The sequence below is a fragment of the Triticum urartu genome, chromosome 3A (assembly GCF_056163025.1).
Source record: "Triticum urartu cultivar PI428250 chromosome 3A, HENAU_Tu73, whole genome shotgun sequence".
NCBI lineage: Eukaryota > Viridiplantae > Streptophyta > Magnoliopsida > Poales > Poaceae > Triticum > Triticum urartu.
The window spans coordinates 694748081-694769188 of record NC_141875.1 but is presented as its reverse complement, the minus strand read 5'-3'; the positions used below and the strand labels follow the sequence as shown (position 1 = coordinate 694769188).

Sequence of the window (21108 nt, the reverse complement as noted above, 5' to 3'; positions counted from 1 at the left end):
AAATTCCTACGCACACGCAAGATCATGTGATGCATAGCAACGAGGGGGAGAGTGTTGTCTACGTACCCAACGCAGACCGACTGCGGAAGCGATGACACGACGTAGAGGAAGTAGTCGTACGTCTTCACGATCCAACCGATCAAGCACCGAAACTACGGCACCTCCGAGTTCGAGCACACGTTCAGCTCGATGACGACCCCCGGACTCCGATCCAGCAAAGTGTCGGGGAAGAGTTCCGTCAGCACGACGGCGTGGTGATGATCTTGATGAACTACAGCAGCAGGGCTTCGCCTAAACTCCGCTACAGTATTATCGAGGAATATGGTGGCAGGGGGCACCGCACACGGCTAAGGGATAGATCACGTGGATCAACTTGTGTGTTCTAGGGTGCTTCTACCTCAGTATATAAAGGAGCCAAGGGGGGAGGGGGGCGCCGGCCAGGGAGAGAGGCGTAGGAGGAGTCCTACTCCTTCCGGGAGTAGGACTCCCCCCAATCCTATTCCAACTAGGATTCCCCAAGGGGGGGAAAGAGAGAGAGGGGGCCAGCCACCTTCTCCTAGTCCTAATAGGACTAGGGGAGGGGGAAGTGGCGCAGCCACCTTGGGCTGCCCCTTTCTCCTTTCCACTAAGGCCCATGAAGGCCCATATGGCTCCCGGGGGGGTTCCGGTAACCTCCCGGTAACCCGGTAAAATCCCGATTTCACCCAGAACACTTCCGATGTCCAAACATAGGCTTCCAATATATCAATCTTTACGTCTCGACCATTTCGAGACTCCTCGTCATGTCCGTGATCACATCCGGGACTCTGAACAACCTTCGGTACATCAAAATGCATAAACTCATAATGTAACTGTCATCTTAACCTTAAGCGTGCGGACCCTACAGGTTCGAGAACAATGTAGACATGACCGAGACACGTCTCCGGTCAATAACCAATAGCGGGACCTGGATGCCCATATTGGCTCCTACATATTCTATGAAGATCTTTATCGGTCAGACCGCATAACAACATACGTTGTTCCCTTTGTCATCGGTATGTTACTTGCCCGAGATTCGATCGTCGGTATCCAATACCTAGTTCAATCTCGTTACCGGCAAGTCTCTTTACTCGTTCCGTAATACATCATCTCACAACTAACATATTAGTTGTAATGCTTGCAAGGCTTATGTGATGTGTATTAGCGAGAGGGCCCAGAGATACCTCTCCGACAATCGGAGTGACAAATCCTAATCTCGAAATACGCCAACCCAACATCTACCTTTGGAGACACCTGTAATGCTCCTTTATAATCACCCAGTTACGTTGTGATGTTTGGTAGCACCCAAAGTGTTCCTCCGGTAAACGGGAGTTGCATAATCTCATAGTCATAGGAACATGTATAAGTCATGAAGAAAGCAATAGCAACATACTAAACGATCGGGTGCTAAGCTAATGGAATGGGTCATGTCAATCAGATCATTCAACTAATGATGTGACCTCGTTAATCAAATAACAACTCATTGTTCATGGTTAGGAAACATAACCATCTTTGATTAACGAGCTAGTCAAGTAGAGGCATACTAGTGACACTTTGTTTGTCTATGTATTCACACATGTATTATGTTTCCGGTTAATACAATTCTAGCATGAATAATAAACATTTATCATGATTATAAGGAAATAAATAATAACTTTATTATTGCCTCTAGGGCATATTTCCTTCAGTCTCCCACTTGCACTAGAGTCAATAATCTAGATTACACTGTAATGAATCTAACACCCATGGAGCTTTGGTGCTGATCATGTTTTGCTCGTGGAAGAGGCTTAGTCAACGGGTCTGCAACATTCAGATCCGTATGTATCTTGCAAATCTCTATGTCTCCCACCTGGACTAGATCCCGGATGGAGTTGAAGCGTCTCTTGATGTGTTTGGTCCTTTTGTGAAATCTGGATTCCTTTGCCAAGGCAATTGCACCAGTATTGTCACAAAAGATTTTCATTGGACCCGATGCATTAGGTATGACACCTAGATCGGATATGAACTCCTTCATCCAGACTCCTTCGTTCGCTGCTTCCAAAGCAGCTATGTACTCCGCTTCACATGTAGATCCCGCTACGACGCTTTGTTTAGAACTGCACCAACTGACAGCTCCACCGTTTAATGTAAACACGTATCCGGTTTGCGATTTAGAATCGTCCGGATCAGTGTCAAAGCTTGCATCAACGTAACCTTTTACGGTGAGCTCTTTGTCACCTCCATATACGAGAAACATATCCTTAGTCCTTTTCAGGTATTTCAGGATGTTCTTGACTGCTGTCCAGTGATCCACTCCTGGATTACTTTGGTACCTCCCTGCTAAACTTATAGCAAGGCACACATCAGGTCTGGTACACAGCATTGCATACATGATAGATCCTATGGCTGATGCATAGGGAACATCTTTCATATTCTCTCTATCTTCTGCAGTGGTCGGGCATTGAGTCTTACTCAACTTCACACCTTGTAACACAGGCAAGAATCCTTTCTTTGCTTGATCCATTTTGAACTTCTTCAAAATTTTGTCAAGGTATGTGCTTTGTGAAAGTCCAATTAAGCGTCTTGATCTATCTCTATAGATCTTAATGCCTAATATGTAAGCAGCTTCACCGAGGTCTTTCATTGAAAAACTTTTATTCAAGTATCCCTTTATGCTATCCAGAAATTCTATATCATTTCCAATTAGCAATATGTCATCCACATATAATATCAGAAATGCTACAGAGCTCCCACTCACTTTCTTGTAAATACAGGCTTCTCCGAAAGTCTGTATAAAACCAAATGCTTTGATCACACTATCAAAACGTTTATTCCAACTCCGAGAGGCTTGCACCAGTCCATAAATGGATCGCTGGAGCTTGCACACTTTGTTAGCTCCCTTTGGATCGACAAAACCTTCCGGTTGCATCATATACAACTCTTCTTCCAAAAATCCATTCAGGAATGCAGTTTTGACATCCATCTGCCAAATTTCATAATCATAAAATGCGGCAATTGCTAACATGATTCGGACGGACTTAAGCATCGCTACGGGTGAGAAGGTCTCATCGTAGTCAATCCCTTGAACTTGTCGAAAACATTTCGCGACAAGTCGAGCTTTGTAGACAGTAACATTACCATCAGCGTCAGTCTTCTTCTTGAAGATCCATTTATTCTCAATTGCTTGCCGATCATCGGGCAAGTCGACCAAAGTCCATACTTTGTTCTCATACATGGATCCCATCTCAGATTTCATGGCTTCAAGCCACTTTGCGGAATCTGGGCTCACCATCGCTTCTTCATAGTTCGTAGGTTCATCATGATCTAGTAGCATGACTTCCAGAACTGGATTACCGTACCACTCTGGTGCGGATCTTACTCTGGTTGATCTACGAGGTTCAGTAGTATCTTGATCTGAAGTTTCATGATCATTATCATTGGCTTCCTCACTAACTGGTGTAGGTGTCACTGAAACAATTTTCTGTGATGTACTACTTTCCAACAAGGGAGTAGGTACAGTTACCTCGTTAAGTTCTACTTTCCTCCCACTCACTTCTTTCGAGAGAAACTCCTTCTCAAGAAAGTTTCCGAATTTAGCAACAAAGGTCTTGCCTTCGGATCTGTGATAGAAGGTGTATCCAATAGTTTCCTTTGGATATCCTATGAAGACACATTTCTCCGATTTGGGTTCGAGCTTATCAGGTTGAAGCTTTTTCACATAAGCATCGCAGCCCCAAACTTTAAGAAACGACAACTTTGGTTTCTTGCCAAACCACAGTTCATAAGGCGTCGTCTCAACGGATTTTGATGGTGCCCTATTTAACGTGAATGCGGCCGTCTCTAGAGCATAACCCCAAAATGATAGCGGTAAATCAGTAAGAGACATCATAGATCGCACCATATCTAGTAAAGTACGATTACGACGTTCGGACACACCATGACGTTGTGGTGTTCCGGGTGGCATGAGTTGCGAAACTATTCCACAGTTTTTCAAATGTACACCAAACTCGTAACTCAAATATTCTCCTCCACGATCAGATCGTAGAAACTTTATTTTCTTGTTACGATGATTTTCAACTTCACTCTGAAATTCTTTGAACTTTTCAAATGTTTCAGATTTATGTTTCATTAAGTAAATATACCCATATCTGCTTAAATCATCTGTGAAGGTGAGAAAATAACGATATCCGCCACGAGCCTCAATATTCATCGGACCACATACATCGGTATGTATGATTTCCAACAAATCTGTTGCTCTCTCCATAGTACCGGAGAACGGTGTTTTAGTCATCTTGCCCATGAGGCACGGTTCGCAAGTACCAAGTGATTCATAATCAAGTGGTTCCAAAAGTCCATCAGTATGGAGTTTCTTCATGCGCTTTATACCGATATGACCTAAACGACAGTGCCACAAATAAGTTTGCACTTTCATTATCAACTCTGCATCTTTTGGCTTCAACATTATGAATATGTGTATTACTACGATCGAGATTCAATAAGAATAGACCACTCTTCAAGGGTGCATGACCATAAAAGATATTACTCATATAAATAGAACAACCATTATTCTCTGATTTAAATGAATAACCGTCTCGCATTAAACAAGATCCAGATATAATGTTCATGCTCAACGCTGGCACCAAATAACAATTATTTAGGTCTAATATTAATCCCGAAGGTAGATGTAGAGGTAGCGTGCCGACCACGATCACATCGACTTTGGAACCGTTTCCCACGCGCATCGTCACCTCGTCCTTTGCCAGTGCCCGCTTATTCTGTAGTCCCTGTTTCGAGTTGCAAATATTAGCAACAGAACCAGTATCAAATACCCAGGTGCTACTGCGAGCTCTAGCAAGGTACACATCAATAACATGTATATCACATATACCTTTGTTCACCTTGCCATCCTTCTTATCCGCCAAATACTTGGGGCAGTTCCGCTTCCAGTGACCAGTCTGCTTGCAGTAGAAGCACTCAGTTTCAGGCTTAGGTCCAGACTTGGGTTTCTTCTCTTGAGTAGCAACTTGCTTGCCGTTCTTTTTGAAGTTCCCTTCTTCTTCCCTTTGCCCTTTTTCTTGAAACTAGTGGTTTTGTTAACCATCAACACTTGATGCTCCTTTTTGATTTCTACCTCCGCAGCTTTCAGCATTGCGAAGAGCTCGGGAATAGTCTTGTTCATCCCTTGCATCTTGTAGTTCATCACGAAGCTCTTGTAGCTTGGTGGCAGTGATTGGAGAATTCTGTCAATGACGCAATCATCCGAAAGATTAACTCCCAATTGAATCAAGTGATTATTATACCCAGACATTTTGAGTATATGCTCACTGACAGAACTATTCTCCTCCATCTTGCAGCTATAGAACTTATTGGAGACTTCATATCTCTCAATTCGGGCATTTGCTTGAAATATTAACTTCAACTCCTGGAACATCTCATATGCTCCATGACGTTCAAAACGTCGTTGAAGTCCCGATTCTAAGCCGTAAAGCATGGCACACTGAACTATCGAGTAGTCATCAGCTTTGCTCTGCCAGACGTTCATAACATCTGGCGTTGCTCCAGCAGCAGGCCTGGCACCCAGCGGTGCTTCCAGGACGTAATTCTTCTGTGCAGCAATGAGGATAATCCTCAAGTTACGGACCCAGTCCGTGTAATTGCTACCATCATCTTTCAACTTTGCTTTCTCAAGGAACGCATTAAAATTCAACGGAACAACAGCACGAGCCATCTATCTACAATCAACATAAACAAGCAAGATACTATCAGGTACTAAGTTCATGATAAATTTAAGTTCAATTAATCATATTACTTAAGAACTCCCACTTAGATAGACATCCCTCTAATCTTCTAAGTGATTACGTGATCCAAATCAACTAAACCATAACCGATCATCACGTGAGATGGAGTAGCTTTCAATGGTGAACATCGTTTATGTTGATCATATCTACTATATGATTCACGCTCGACCTTTCGGTCTCCGTGTTCCGAGGCCATATCTGCATATGCTAGGCTCGTCAAGTTTAACCTGAGTATTCTGCGTGTGCAAAACTGGCTTGCACCCGTTGTAGATGGACGTAGAGCTTATCACACCCGATCATCACGTGGTGTCTGGGCACGACGAACTTTGGCAACGGTGCATACTCAGGGAGAACACTTCTTGATAATTTAGTGAGAGATCATCTTATAATGCTACCGTCAATCAAAGCAAGATAAGATGCATAAAAAGATAAACATCACATGCAATCAATATAAGTGATATGATATGGCCATCATCATCTTGTGCTTGTGATCTCCATCTCCGAAGCACCGTCATGATCACCATCGTCACCGGCACGACACCTTGATCTCCATCGTAGCATCGTTGTCGTCTCGCCAATCTTATGCTTCCACGACTATCACTACCGTTTAGTAATAAAGTAAAGCATTACATCGCGATTGCATTGCATACAATAAAGCGACAACCATATGGCTCCTGCCAGTTGCTGATAACTCGGTTACAAAACATGATCATCTCATACAATAGAATTCAGCATCATGCCTTGACCATATCACATCACAACATGCCCTGCAAAAACAAGTTAGACGTCCTCTACTTTGTTGTTGCATGTTTTACGTGGCTGCTACGGGCTTAAGTAAGAACCAATCTCACCTACGCATCAAAACCACAACGATAGTTTGTCAAATAGACTCCGTTTTAACCTTCGCAAGGACCGGGCGTAGCCATACTTGGTTCAACTAAAGTTGGAGAGACAGTCGCCCGCAAGCCATCTCTGTGCAAAGCACGTCGAGGGAACCGGTCTCGCGTAAGCGTACGCGTAAGGTTGGTCCGGGTCGTCTCGTCCAACAATACCGCCGAACCAAAGTATGACATGCTGGTAGGCAGTATGACTTGTATCGTCCACAACTCACTTGTGTTCTACTCGTGCATATAACATCAACATAAATAACCTAGGCTCGGATGCCACTGTTGGGTTTCGTTGTAATTTCAAAAAATTTCCTACGCACATGCAAGATCATGTGATGCATAGCAACGCGGGGGAGAGTGTTGTCTACGTACCCAACGTAGACCGACTGCGGAAGCGATGACACGACGTAGAGGAAGTAGTCGTACGTCTTCATGATCCAACCGATCAAGCACCGAAACTACGGCACCTCCGAGTTCGAGCACACGTTCAGCTCGATGACGACCCCCGGACTCCGATCCAGCAAAGTGTCGGGGAAGAGTTCCGTCAGCACGACGACGTGGTGATGATCTTGATGAACTACAGCAGCAGGGCTTCGGCTAAACTCCGCTACAGTATTATCGAGGAATATGGTGGCAGGGGGCACCGCACACGGCTAAGGAATAGATCACGTGGATCAACTTGTGTGTTCTAGGGTGCTTCTACCTCAGTATATAAAGGAGCCAAGGGGGGAGGGGGGCGCCGGCCAGGGAGAGAGGCGTAGGAGGAGTCCTACTCCTTCCGGGAGTAGGACTCCCCCCCAATCCTATTCCAACTAGGATTCCCCAAGGGGGGAAAGAGAGAGAGGGGGGCCGGCCACCTTCTCCTAGTCCTAATAGGACTAGGGGAGGGGGAAGTGGCGCAGCCACCTTGGGCTGCCCCTTTCTCCTTTCCACTAAGGCCCATGAAGGCCCATATGGCTCCCGGGGGGTTCCGGTAACCTCCCGGTAACCCGGTAAAATCCTGATTTCACCCGGAACACTTCCGATGTCCAAACATAGGCTTCCAATATATCAATCTTTACGTCTCGACCATTTCGAGACTCCTCGTCATGTCCGTGATCACATCCGGGACTCCGAACAACCTTCGGTACATCAAAATGCATAAACTCATAATGTAACTGTCATCGTAACCTTAAGCGTGCGGACCCTACGGGTTCGAGAACAATGTAGACATGACCGAGACACGTCTCCGGTCAATAACCAATAGCGGGACCTGGATGCCCATATTGGCTCCTACATATTCTACGAAGATCTTTATCGGTTAGACCGCATAACAACATACGTTGTTCCCTTTGTCATCGGTATGTTACTTGCCTGAGATTCGATCGTCGGTATCCAATACCTAGTTCAATCTCGTTACCGGCAAGTCTCTTTACTCGTTCCGTAATACATCATCTCACAACTAACATATTAGTTGTAATGCTTGCAAGGCTTATGTGATGTGTATTACCGAGAGGGCCCAGAGATACCTCTCCGACAATCGGAGTGACAAATCCTAATCTCGAAATACGCCAACCCAACATCTACCTTTGGAGACACCTGTAATGCTCCTTTATAATCACCCAGTTACGTTGTGACGTTTGGTAGCACCCAAAGTGTTCCTCCGGTAAACGGGAGTTGCATAATCTCATAGTCATAGGAACATGTATAAGTCATGAAGAAAGCAATAGCAATATACTAAACGATCGGGTGCTAAGCTAATGGAATGGGTCATGTCAATCAGATCATTCAACTAATGATGTGACCTCGTTAATCAAATAACAACTCATTGTTCATGGTTAGGAAACATAACCATCTTTGATTAACGAGCTAGTCAAGTAGAGGCATACTAGTGACACTTTGTTTGTCTATGTATTCACACATGTATTATGTTTCCGGTTAATACAATTCTAGCATGAATAATAAACATTTATCATGATTATAAGGAAATAAATAATAACTTTATTATTGCCTCTAGGGCATATTTCCTTCACTTCCCACCCACCCAACCCTGCCTTTCAGAACAAGACTTCGTCTCAAGCTCCAAGATCGAGTGCTCCGTATCACCGTCCACTTTCAGAGGTCACTTGCAACAAGTGCCAACAGAAGGGTCACTATGCCAACAAATGCTTCAATCAGAGGCGTCTCCCTCCTCCTCCTCCTGTGAGATCGGCAAGTACAGCTGTGGTCAAGCATAACCCCAAGTACGCCAAGGTCAACATGGTGAATGCAGCTCAGGCAGAGGACTCGTCAGATGTCATCATGGGTAACCTTCCTGTTAACGATGTTCCTGCAAAAGTACTTTTTGACACTGGTGCATCACATTGTTTCATCTCGAGACCTTTTGCATCTAAGCATGGGTGGTATTCTCAAGTTTTGCATAAACCATTAGCAGTTGTCTCTCTGGGTAGATGTTTGCTCGCAAACTACGAGATTCCGGATATTTTTATCATGATGGGTGATTTTAAGTTTCTGGCTTCTCCAATGGTCCTTGATAACTCGGATATTGATCTTATTCTTGGAATGGACTGGCTTTCTAAGCACAAGGCTCAGCTTGATTGTGCAGCCAGGCAGATTCAATTGACTCATTTGTCTCAGGATGTAATTGTCTTTGCCGCTCGGGATAATACCATCCGCCTGTTTTCTCTCAATGAGAAGGGTGAACTCGATGCCATCTCTCAAATTCCAGTCGTATGTGAATATCAAGACGTCTTTCCAGAAGAACTTCCAGGAATGCCTCCGCACCGGCTAGTTGAATTCGTCATCGATCTTGAGCCTGGCACGGAACCGGTGTGCAAGCGTCCTTACAAGCTCGGACCTGAAGAGTTGAAGGAGCTGAAGAAGCAACTCGATATTCAAGAGAGAATGGGTCTCATCCGACCTAGTTCTTCTCCGTGAGGTTGTGGAGTTCTTTTTGTGAAGAAGAAGGATGGAACGGACCGACTTTGTGTTGACTACCGTCCATTGAACAAGAAGACTATCAAGAACAAGTACCCACTTCCCAACATCAATGAGCTGTTCAAACAACTCAAAGGTGCCCAAGTATTCTCCAAGCTTGATCTCCGTATGAGTTATCACCAGATTCGAATCCGTGAGAAAGATATTCCCAAGACGGCTTTCAGAACAAGCTATGGTTCATACGAATACACTGTCATGTCTTTTGGCCTCGTCAACGCTCCTCCAACTTTCTCTCACATGATGAACTTCATCTTCAATGCCTACACAAATGACTTCGTTTCGGTCTATCTCGACGACATTCTGGTCTTTTCGAAGAACAAGGAAGATCATGCCAAGCACTTGCATTTGGTGCTCGATAAGCTCAGAGAACATCAGTTCTACGCCAAGTTCTCAAAGTGCGAGTTTTGGCTCGATGAGGTTCTTTATCTTGGGCATATCATCTCTGCCAAGGGCATTGCGGTGAATCCTGAGAAGGTGTCTGCAATTGTGAATTGGGAACCACCTTAGAACGTGAAGCAACTCCGTAGCTTCCTCGGTCTCGCAAGATACTGTCGAAGGTTCGTTGAGAACTTTTCAAAGATCACGAAGCCTCTTTCAAACCTTCTCCAGAAGCACGTCAAGTACATTTGGTCTCCGGAATGTGACATCGCTTTCAACACTTTGAAAGAGAAATTGGTCACTGCTCCAGTTCTGACTCCTCCTGATGAATCCAAACCGTTCGAGGTCTTCTGTGATGCCTCTCTCCAAGGTCTTGGTGCAGTGTTGATACAAGAGAAGAAAGTTGTGGCTTATACCTCTTGCCAGTTGAAGCCCAATGAGAAGAACTACCCCACTCATGGCCTCGAGTTGGCGGCAGTTGTGCATGCTCTTTTGACTTGGAGACATCTCTTATTGGGAAGAAAAGTGGACATCTTCACTGACCACAAGAGTCTCAAGTACATCTTCACTCAGCCTAATCTCAACCTCAGGCAGACTCGCTGGGTCGAAATGATTCAAGAGTATAATCCGAGTATCGAGTATACTCCAAGCAAGGCCAATGTGATTGCTGACGCTTTGAGCAGAAAGGCTTATTGCAACAGTCTGATTCTCAAGCCTTACCAACCCGAGCTTTGTGATGCTTTCCGCAAACTCAATCTGCAAGTTGTTCCTCAAGGTTTCCTCGCCAACCTTCAAGTCTCTCCTACTTTGGAAGATCAGATTCGCGAGGCTCAACTTCTTGATGCTATGGTGAAGAAGGTGAAGATTGGGATGGCCAAGAGTCAACCCAAGTACAAGTGCTACCGCCTTGATGACAAGGATACTCTCTTCTTCGAGGATCATATTGTTGTGCCCAAAGGTGACCTTTGTAAAGTGATCATGAATGAGGCGCACAATTCACTCCTCTCCATCCACCCTGGGAGTACGAAGATGTATCAGGACCTCAAGCAGGCTTGTTGGTGGACTCGAATGAAGCGAGAGATTGCTAAGTTCGTGAATGAATGTGATGTCTGCAGAAGAGTGAAGGTAGAACAACAAAGGCCAGCTGGTCTCCTCCAACCTCTTGCCATTCCAGAATGGAAGTTTGACCGCATTGAGATGGACTTCGTGATTGGGTTTCCAAAGTCCAAGCGTGGCAATGATGCTATATTCGTTGTCATCGACAAACTCACTAAAGTGGCTCACTTTCTGCCTATCAAAGAGTCTATCGCTGCAGCTCAATTGGCAGAGCTCTATACCTCTCGGATTGTCTCGCTGCACGGTATTACGCAGGTGATCTCTTCAAACCGTGGCAGCATCTTTACCTCCAAGTTTTGGGATTCTTTTCAGAAGGCCATGGGCACCAACATCCGCTTCAGCACAACATTCCATCCTCAAACTAGCAGTCAAGTCGAGCGTGTCAATCAGATTCTTGAAGATATGCTCAGGGCTTGCGTTATCTCCTTCGGTATGAAGTGGGAGGATTGTCTTCCATACGCCAAATTCTCCTACAACAACAGTTTTTAAGCAAGTTCGGGCAAGGCCCCATTCGAAATTATGTATGGCAGGAGGTGCCGTACTCCTCTCAACTGGTCAGAAACCGGTGAACGTCAACTTCTTGGAAATGACTTGATCACAGAGGCAGAGGAAATGTGCAAAGTCATTCGATATAACCTCAAAGCAGCGCAATCGCGCCAGAAGAGCAACTATGATAGTAAGCACCGCGATTTGGCTTTCAAGATCGGAAATCATGTTTACCTCCGCGTCTCTCCAATGAAAGGTACTCGTCGCTTTGGTATCAAAGGGAAGCTTGCCCCTAGATACGTGGGTCCTTTCAAAATTTTCAGCAAGAGAGGCGATCTCGTCTATCAACTCGAGCTTCCTTCAAACTTTGCAAATGTGCACGACGTGTTCCATGTCTCTCAGCTCCGCAAGTGCTTCAAGACTCCTGACCGCACCGTCAACTTCGAAGACATTAATCTCCAAGAAGATCTCTCTTATCGTGAGCACCCCGTTGCTATTCTTGAAGAGACTGAACGCAAGACTCGCAATAAGTCAATCAAATTCCTCAAAGTTAGGTGGTCACACCATTCCGACCGTGAAGCCACCTGGGAACGCGAGGATCACCTCCGTTCTGAGTACCCGGCGTTCTTCCAGTCCTAGATCTCGGGACGAGATCCTTTCGTAGTGGTGGAGTGTTGTAACACCCCGGATGTAATTTACCTTATATGTACTCCAACTCTTGCCGTTTCCGGCGCTAAGTTATTTTATTTTCTCGGGTTCGGGTTTTTGTCTCCGTGTGTTGTTGTCGTTGTCATGCATCTCATATCATGTCATCATGTGCATTGCATTTTCATACGTGTTCGTCTCATGCATCCGAGCATTTTCCCCGTTGTCCGTTTTGCATTCCGGCGCTCCTATCTCCTCCGGTGGTCCTTTCTACCTTCTTTTCGTGTGTGGGGATTAAACATTTCCGGATTGGACCGAGACTTGCCAAGCGGCCTTAGTTTACTACTGATAGACCGCCTGTCAAGTTTCGTACCATTTGGACTTCGTTTGATGCTCCAATGGTTAACCGAGGTACCGAGAAGGCCTTGTGTGTGTTGCAGCCCAACACCCTTCCAATTTGTCCCAAAACCCTCTCCATCATCTAGAGCGTTCGATCATGATCGCGTGGCCGAAAACCGCACCTCATTTGGACTCTCCTAGCTCCCTCTATGTCTATAAATAGACCTCTCCCCGAAATTCACGGGTCTCCCCTCCCCCTAAACCCTAGATCCATCTTCCCCGCGCCGCCGGACACGTCCGAACCGGGCCGGACGTGTCCGACTCGCCCCGCCGCCACCACCTGTCGGCTCCTGACTCGCCGCGCCTGCCCGCCGCTCGCCTCCCACGCGAGGGAGCCACGCCGCCGTGCCGGCCTCCCGTTCCGGCGACTCCGCGCCTTGACGACCGTGCCGCTGCCAAGTCGCCGCCCCGCCGCACTCCTCGCCGGCGTCGCCCGTGGCAAGTACCTCGACGTCCGCGCCCGCGCCGCCCGGATCCCGCCGGTCCCTGAGTCCGGCGACCCCGCGTCCAACTCCGGCGAGCTCCGGCCTCCTCCCCCTCGAACTCCAGCGAACTTCCTCCTCCGGCCAACCTCGGTTTCCGTGCAAGCCAGATCTGGATCGAGTCAAACCCTAGGTTGACCCCGAGATATTTTTCTAAGTCTTTTTCTGCAGTATTTTTATGCCATGTTCATCGCATCGTAGCTTTGCACCCGTAGCTCCGTTTTGGGCGTGTAGCATATCAAAATGTTCGTCTCAGAGCGCACATCATTTCATCTCATTGCATCATTTTCATTTGAGCTCGTCTTGATGCCCGAAATGCTGTTAGAAGAGATCTATTTGAGTTAATTGTCAGATCTGCTGCACCAAATAGCTATTTGTTATTTTTGCCATGATTATTGTGTGTATGATATGCTCCCGAGCTCTACATGTGCTTTGTTATATGCCATGCCATCTCTACAGAGGTGCTATCCATGTATTTTTGCGATGTGTGTGGTGACTAGCACAAGCTTGCAAAGTAGTGCATTCGTTAATGCTGATTTCAGGGACTTAGAAATTCTCTAAGTCCTTGATCTGTTTTTATCAATATGCCATATGTTCATGTTGTTTCCTGGTGATCCGTGCCTCTTTTGAGGATGATCAGTAAGGATGATTTGTTAATATTGTGGTGCTCTATCCATTCATGTCTTTGTTTGTAATTATGGAGCACCCTAACTTGATTCAATCGAGCTCTACTTTTGCTATTTCGTGAATCCTGGCAGATTGTCTACTTGTTAGCGATTTTGCCGAGGATGTTGTTGTTGATCCGTGCATGCTATGTTGTTATGCTTGCCATGTCTAGCTTCTATAACATGTATTATTGATGAGTGTATGCTTAGATTGTCATGCCATGCTTTGTAGTGAGTGCATCGAGCTCGTAAACATGCCTACTCGTTAACAGATTTGCATGCTCCAGTTTTTCTCTAAGTTTGAGATCTGATTATGTTTTTGCCATGTTTACATGCTTGCAATTGTATTTTGTGATACCTTTTGGCTCAATGTCACTAAGGGACTCTTGTTAAGCTCTTTGAGTAGCTCCATTCCATGCCTTGCTTTGCCATGTTAAGGTCCTGTAGCATATAGTTTTCATGCTCCAAAGAGTGCTACCTGATCTGAAATTCCAGACTAGTGTTAATTTCACTAAGTCTGAAACCTGTTTATCAATTGCACTTTTGCCATGCTTGTTTGAACCTGTTAGTGGATGTATTGGCCGTAGCTCAGTGTTCATCTTTTGTTAAGCTTTATGAGTGGATCCCTGCCATGTATTTTGTTGTCATGTTTGAGTGCTGTAGCATAATTAACTTGATGCATTTAGATGGCTACTTGCTGTTTATCGCAGACCGGTGCCATATTTGTTTTGCTTGCCATTTCCAAACCGTGCCTCCGATTCCGGTGATCTTTATATCGATTTCAACCAAAATCACCTCACCTTTGCAGTGGCACATTTGGATTTCCAAGTTGAGGCCAGGTTCAATCATTCCTTGTCAAATCTTGCATATGCATCACATATCGCATCCCGCATAGCATACCATGTTTGCATCATGTTGTTCGAGCATTTGCACGTGGTTGATTGTGTTCCTTTTGCTTGTTTGTACTGTTTGGGTAGAGCCGGGAGACGAGTTCGCTAACGAGGAGCCCGTTGAGTTTGCTTTCGAGGATCCAGTCAAGTCTGACAACTTTGCAGGCAAGATGATCATACGCTCGAAATCACTTCTATCTCTGCTTTGCTAGATGCTCGCTCTTTTGCTATGCCCATGCTACGATGCCTACCACTTGCTTATCATGCCTCCCAAATTGCCATGTCAAACCTCTAACCCACCATGTCCTAGCAAACCGTTGATTGGCTATGTTACCGCTTTGCTCAGCCCCTCTTGTAGCGTTGCTAGTTGCAGGTGAAGATTGGAGATCGTTCCTTGTTGGAACTTTATTTTTCTTGTTGGGGTATCACTATATTATGTTGTTATCTTAATGCATCTATATACTTGGTAAAGGGTGGAAGGCTCGGCCTTTTGCCTAGTGTTTTGTTCCACTCTTGCCGCCCTAGTTTTCCGTCATATCAGTGTTATGTTCCCGGATTTTGCGTTCCTTACGCGGTTGGGTAATAATGGGAACCCCTTGACAGTTCGCCTTGATTAAAACTCCTCCAGCAATGCCCAACCTTGGTTTTACCATTTGCCACCTAGCCTCGTTTTCCCTTGGGTTTCCGGAGCCCAAGGGTCATCTTATTTAAACCCCCCCGGGCCAGTGCTCCTCTGAGTGTTGGTCCACCTCGTCAGCCGCCGGTGGCCACCAGGGGCAACTCTGGGTTGGCCTACCGGAAGTTTAGACAATCTGAGTGTGCCCTGAGAACGAGATATGTGCAGCTCCTATCGGGATTTGTCGGCACATTCGGGCGGTGTTGCTGGATTTGTTTTGACTTGTCGAAGTTGTCTTGTAGAACCAGGATGCCGAGCCTGATCGGAATGTCTCGGGAGAAGGTTTATCCTTCGTTGACCGTGAGAGCTTGTGATGGGCTAAGTTGGGACTCCCCTGCAGGGATTTGAACTTTCGAAAGCCGTGCCCACGGTTATGGGCAGATGGGAATTTGTTAATGTCCGGTTGTAGATAACTTGAACCTTAACTTAATTAAAATGAATCAACTGCGTGTGTAACCGTGATGGTCTCTTCTCAGCGGAGTCCGGGAAGTGAACACGGTGTTGGAGTAATGTTTGCGTAGGTTGTTCTCTAGTTCTTCGTTCGTGCTTTGCCTTCTCTTCTCGCTCTCTTTTGCGAACAGGTTAGCCACCATATATGCTAGTCGCTTGCTGCAGCTCCACATATTACCTTGCCTTACCTATAAGCTTAAATAGTCTTGATCGCGAGGGTGCGAGATTGCTGAGTCCCCGTGGCTCACAGATTACTTCCAAACCAGATGCAGGGCCCGATGACTCCGTTCCAGATGATGCGCTTGAGCTCAAGTGAGAGTTCGACGAAGACTCACGCCGTTACTATGTGTCTTTCCCTGATGATCAGTAGTGGTGCCTAGTTGGGGCGATCGGGACCGTGTCGCATGTTGGGTTGATCTTTTATTTTGGTACCGTAGTCGGACCATGAGTGTATTGAATGATGTAATGCTATTTATGTTCTTTGTGTGACGTGGCGAGTGTAAGCCAACTATGTACCTTTCCCCTTATTATCTATTTACATGGGTTGTTGTGAAGATTATCTTACTTGCGACATTGCTTTCAATGCGGTTATGCCTCTAAGTCGTGCTTCGACACGTAGGAGATATAGCCGCATCGAGGGCGTTACACCATCCCACAGGCAGTGGATGGAATTGCGACGACGCCGGCCGTTCGCCACCGCCTGGAAATAGGCGGTGTTGGCATCACCCCGAAGCACCCACCGTTGGGTACCACGCAGCCGCCAGTAGGCCTCTTCATCCGTGTAAATGGTGGAGAGCTGATCTTTAAGGTCGTATCGCAACATCCACTCATCCGGGGAGATCCCGGTCGTGTCGGCGCGGGCGTCCAGGTCTCTTTGTTCAGGTGGATATCGCCAAATTTGCGGGCGTAATCTTGGGTCTCGCTGCAAGAATTCGACACCTCGGAATGTTATAGGTTCATTTGCATGAAGACCTTCATCTTGGCTCTCTGGGTATGGCTGTTCAATTTCAAGCATTGGCAAAGGTTGATCTGCCATTGGTGAAGGATCTTCCTCAAATCCAATCATGTCATCATCTCTTTTTCTTTTGAAAACCAAATCAATTTTTTGCTCACTGGCCTTGCCCATGGCTGCCTAGACCTCAACTTGTAACCTATAAACACAATGGAATGCGTTATTTATGCTATAGCAAGCCTAATTGTTCAATTCTGGAAACGAAACTTGCCTACTAAATTAGAAACCATCTACTGTGTTTTGTGGACACTTGACACTAAACCAGTATGATCTTCAGTGAAATATTCAGCCAATTGAAAATTTTGGGGATGATTCAATTTCAATGAATGATGACCTAGGTTCTGTTTAGAGGAATAAAATTACAGTTTTGCTAAAGCACATCTAGATGTGCAATAAGTATTGCACATCTAAGTCCTATGTCATTGATCTTATGTTGAGATTCGTGTGAATATTTTCTTTTCTTTTTTCTTTTCCTCTTTATGCTTGATTCACTCACTTAGATGTGCAATAACTAGAGCACATCTAGATGTGCCCTAGACACATCCATAAAATTAAGATGATTTGAATCGATTTACCTTCGCATCTTGTAAGGATTCAGAGAAGGATTTTTCCAGTTGGAAGTTCACTGCCTCGCCCTCGCGCCGCTGCCGTCACCGGCTAACCTGCTCGCGGCTGCGTGTGTGCGTCCGCGCGTGGATCGGCTAAGGAGTGGTTGTGGCCGGTGGGGCGCTGGATGAAGGGAACTATGGAAGATAGGACTGATGTGCGCCGTGCCCGTGGGCGGCGCCGGCCGGAGGCGGGTCCGTGGCAGCCGGCGGCTGCGCTATGAGATGGCGGTCAGCAGTCCGTTGTGTGCTTTTTTTGAACGTGCGGCTGTGCGTCTATACGAGTCTGCGGGGCAGAGGCTGATGTGTGTATGGACTGTGGGCTGCACCTGCGTACTGGTTGTGGGCTGGGCTGGCCGGCTGGGTATGAAGCATATATATATAATTTACTTCAGACCTGGACGGCCCACGGCCCACTCGGCCTTGGAGAAGCTCCGCCAGTGTTGTCAGGCATGGTGTTGCCGAGGCTCGGTAGCTGCTAGGCGCCGTGCTGGTGCATACGATGGCAGTGTGCTCAGCGTGTTTGTGATGCTAGTGGGGCATGACAGTGTGGCTTCAACAACGAGGTGCTACAGGCAGCGGCCACTGTCGATGGGCTGCCTGGTCGGCTCTCTAGCGGGAACAATGGCGGAAGTGGCGGCCTTCTGATCTGGTTTGGACGGGCTGGTCTTCGTCGCGCTGGTGACCTAGGTGTCTCATGGTGGTGCCGGTGAGTTCCTCGGCAAACACATCACACTCCGGTGGCAGCAGCGACGACACCCGCAGGCGCTGCTATCCCTTTGAGGACATTGTCGCGGTTTCTTTCTTGTGCCCAGGCTTCGGATGAAAATCCATGTCCACGGACTCGGGAACGAACACGCTTTGTGTTGTCACCCTTTTGGATGTATTGTCGTGGAGCTCAAGCGTCGTCCGTCGAACCGTATTAGTCATTCTATACTTCATGTTGTATCTTTAGATTTGGTTTGTAAGATGGGCTTCTAAATATGTTGTATCGTCCAATCATGTACTTGCCTTTTTTTTGCTGTTTTTTTTTGCTCATTTCGTTTTCATATTTATAGAACGAGACGAGATCATCTTTATCCAATGCCTATGATCATGCATACTATTTCACTCTGTGCATTTAAAAACCGAATCGAAAATAAACCGAACCGAACCAATTTTATGGTTTTTATGGTTTCTGATTTCGGTATGGTATGAACTTTTTATACCGATTTGAACTTGGTTTTATGGTATATACCGGAAAACCGAACAGTTAACCGAATAAACCGAAGTAAAAAATAAATTTATATTTCTTGAGATGAAGAACCATACAAGTTGTCATTTTTCTTGTACATGGGTCAAATGCACTACTACGCACGTAACTTTTTCTTGTAACATAGTCATTTTTCTATTTTTAAAATGCTAAGCACGTCCATAACCATCAACAAATGAATCAATGTATGCATATATACTTATATATATAGTCATATACTATTTGTGTAGAATAGTATGTGTTTTGAGTCATAAATTTGCTAATTATTATTACGTCATTTTCAAATTCGCGTCAACTTTGGTTTTTATGGTATATATCGAAACCATACCGAAATAATTTGATACCGAAACCGAACCATATTTTAATTTTATACCATATTTATCAAAGTATTAATACCGTACAAACTGAAAAACCGTATAAATCGAACCATGTAAACCGAATAAACCGAACGCACAAGGTGAATACTATTCTCGTCATGCAAATAGACGGTGAACCATGCACCTGCAAGAAAACATGGCAACCATGCATGCAAGGACAGCGGTAAAGTACTCACCGAAGCGACAGCTCGGCAAGACCTGAGGTGAAAGCGCACCTGTCTGCTTAAAGACAACACTGAAGATGTATCTCCCCTGCAGTCTTTTATTTTGGCACTTAAACAGAAACTTATCGTCCCACTCTTCAACTGTCCATGCCTCCATGTACATGCGTCCCTTTTTCATCGACTGTGTCAGGCGGTCCAGCAGTAGTTCACAGGTAGTCAGTAAAAAATCACCACGTGGTAAGCATGCAGCAGAAAAACGACTATGTGCTAAGCATGCAGAAAAAAATCGTTAGAACAACGACGCGTATCAGTGCATGCTTACACACGTCAAAGTAACAACACGTACTAGTTCACATGAACATTCAAGAACACGACGAAAGGCGATGCGTTTGCCTTTAAATACCGGCCTTCACGCCCAGGAACTAGCACAAGCTCTCAAAATGACAGAGTGGAGCATGAAGAACCTCAAAACCACATGTCCCAAGGAAACAGAAGATCATAATACTACTGCACAGTCAAGCAAGAGAGGCGCACCCTACATAAAGCGAAATGGTATTCCCTCCATTCCCAAATGTAGTGTGCATAGTTTTTTTGTTTGACCAAGATTAGTGAGACAAGTATTAACAAAAATCATACTGCCAAATAAATATAATATAGACATACGTTTAATGATGTTCTAATGATATTTATTTAACACTCCCTCCATTGAGCGACGGATGTTTTCGGTCCGCTTGAACGTCAGTTATTTCCAGACGGGACGAGTATTATAGATGTATATATTCTTCTCTATAAATGTAGTCAAAATTTAGAAAGTTTAACTTTTGAAATTTTTTATGTCCATTACGTTTAGTTATAGAGGGAATAATAAACATCCCCTTACCTTATGTTGACCACACCATCTTTTATATATGGATGACGTTTATACCATTGAGCATCATATTATCTATCTTTCAGGTGATGAGATATTAACAGTATGCATCAGTCAAAAACTAATCCTTGAACAGATAACAATAGCGCTCCAAATTCCAAAACCAAAGTTTGAAACAAAGCACTTTATTGGAGGACACCACATAATCGATCAATATGCTTCAACTGCAAGAATCAGAATCAACTATCTGTCAATGCCAACTGGCCAGAGAGAAATATGCACCAAGAAAGAAAAGAGATTTCAGTGCGCAGAAGAAGCCGAAGAGGCTGCAGCGCAAGAAATGATCAAAACTCTCTGGAAAGAGTTCAACATAGAAGTTGAGGATGGGGAGCGACGTCGGCGTGGCAGAACATCTAAAGTGCAGCGACTCAAGAGAAAAAATCGAATACTCGAACAACAAAATAAACTGCTGATGCAAGGCTGGGGGCTCACAATAGAGAAAGTTCAAACAGCACACGAGTTGATGGACGCAGCAAGATCCTCTGCTTTCCAGATGTGTTGCTCCCATGGAGAAGGAGACAATCAAGAGCTGATCAACACTTTGTCTGACATAGTTTATGCAGAAGAAAAACTACGATTAGTGTTATCGAATGTGCCAAGTCACTCACATGAGCAAGGGTGCACCTGGTAGAAATTGTGTGTGTTCACTTTATTTTTTCTGTATTTCCACATCATCCGAATAAATTTGTAATGAGTAATGGTTAACATTTGGGAGGAAGAGTGTGCTTTTCAAATTTTATTTTTGCTTTTGCAGAAAAGGAGAAATAAACATTCAAACAACACGGCCATGGTGGCCTATCAGCATTGACCACCGTATAAAACTACAACCATGACGACATGCCGCTGTGTTTTAACAAAACTTTTTTTTTTAAGAATTAGCTTTTTTATTTTAGCTGTGACTAATAGGGGGTACTTCAAATACATA

The 21108-nt window shown here is 45.2% G+C and overlaps 1 protein-coding gene across 1 annotated transcript; it reads left to right on the top strand.

Moving 5' to 3' along the window:
- Positions 1 to 19640: 19640 nt before the first annotated feature.
- LOC147981743 (uncharacterized) lies at positions 19641 to 20894 on the top strand. The gene is made up of 2 exons (XM_087517204.1): positions 19641 to 19807; positions 20210 to 20894. Exons 1-2 carry the CDS (start codon positions 19696 to 19698, stop codon positions 20812 to 20814), a joined length of 717 nt encoding a protein of 238 aa, XP_087373330.1. The 5' UTR covers positions 19641 to 19695; the 3' UTR covers positions 20815 to 20894.
- Positions 20895 to 21108: the final 214 nt, after the last annotated feature.

Coding starts and splice junctions, on each gene's coding strand:
- LOC147981743 (XM_087517204.1), top strand. CDS start 19,696: ATGACAGAGTGGAGCATGAAGAACCTCAAAACCACATGTCCCAAGGAA. Junction 19,808..20,209: donor ACCCTACATAAAGCGAAATG/GTATTCCCTCCA, acceptor TCTATCTTTCAG/GTGATGAGATATTAACAGTA.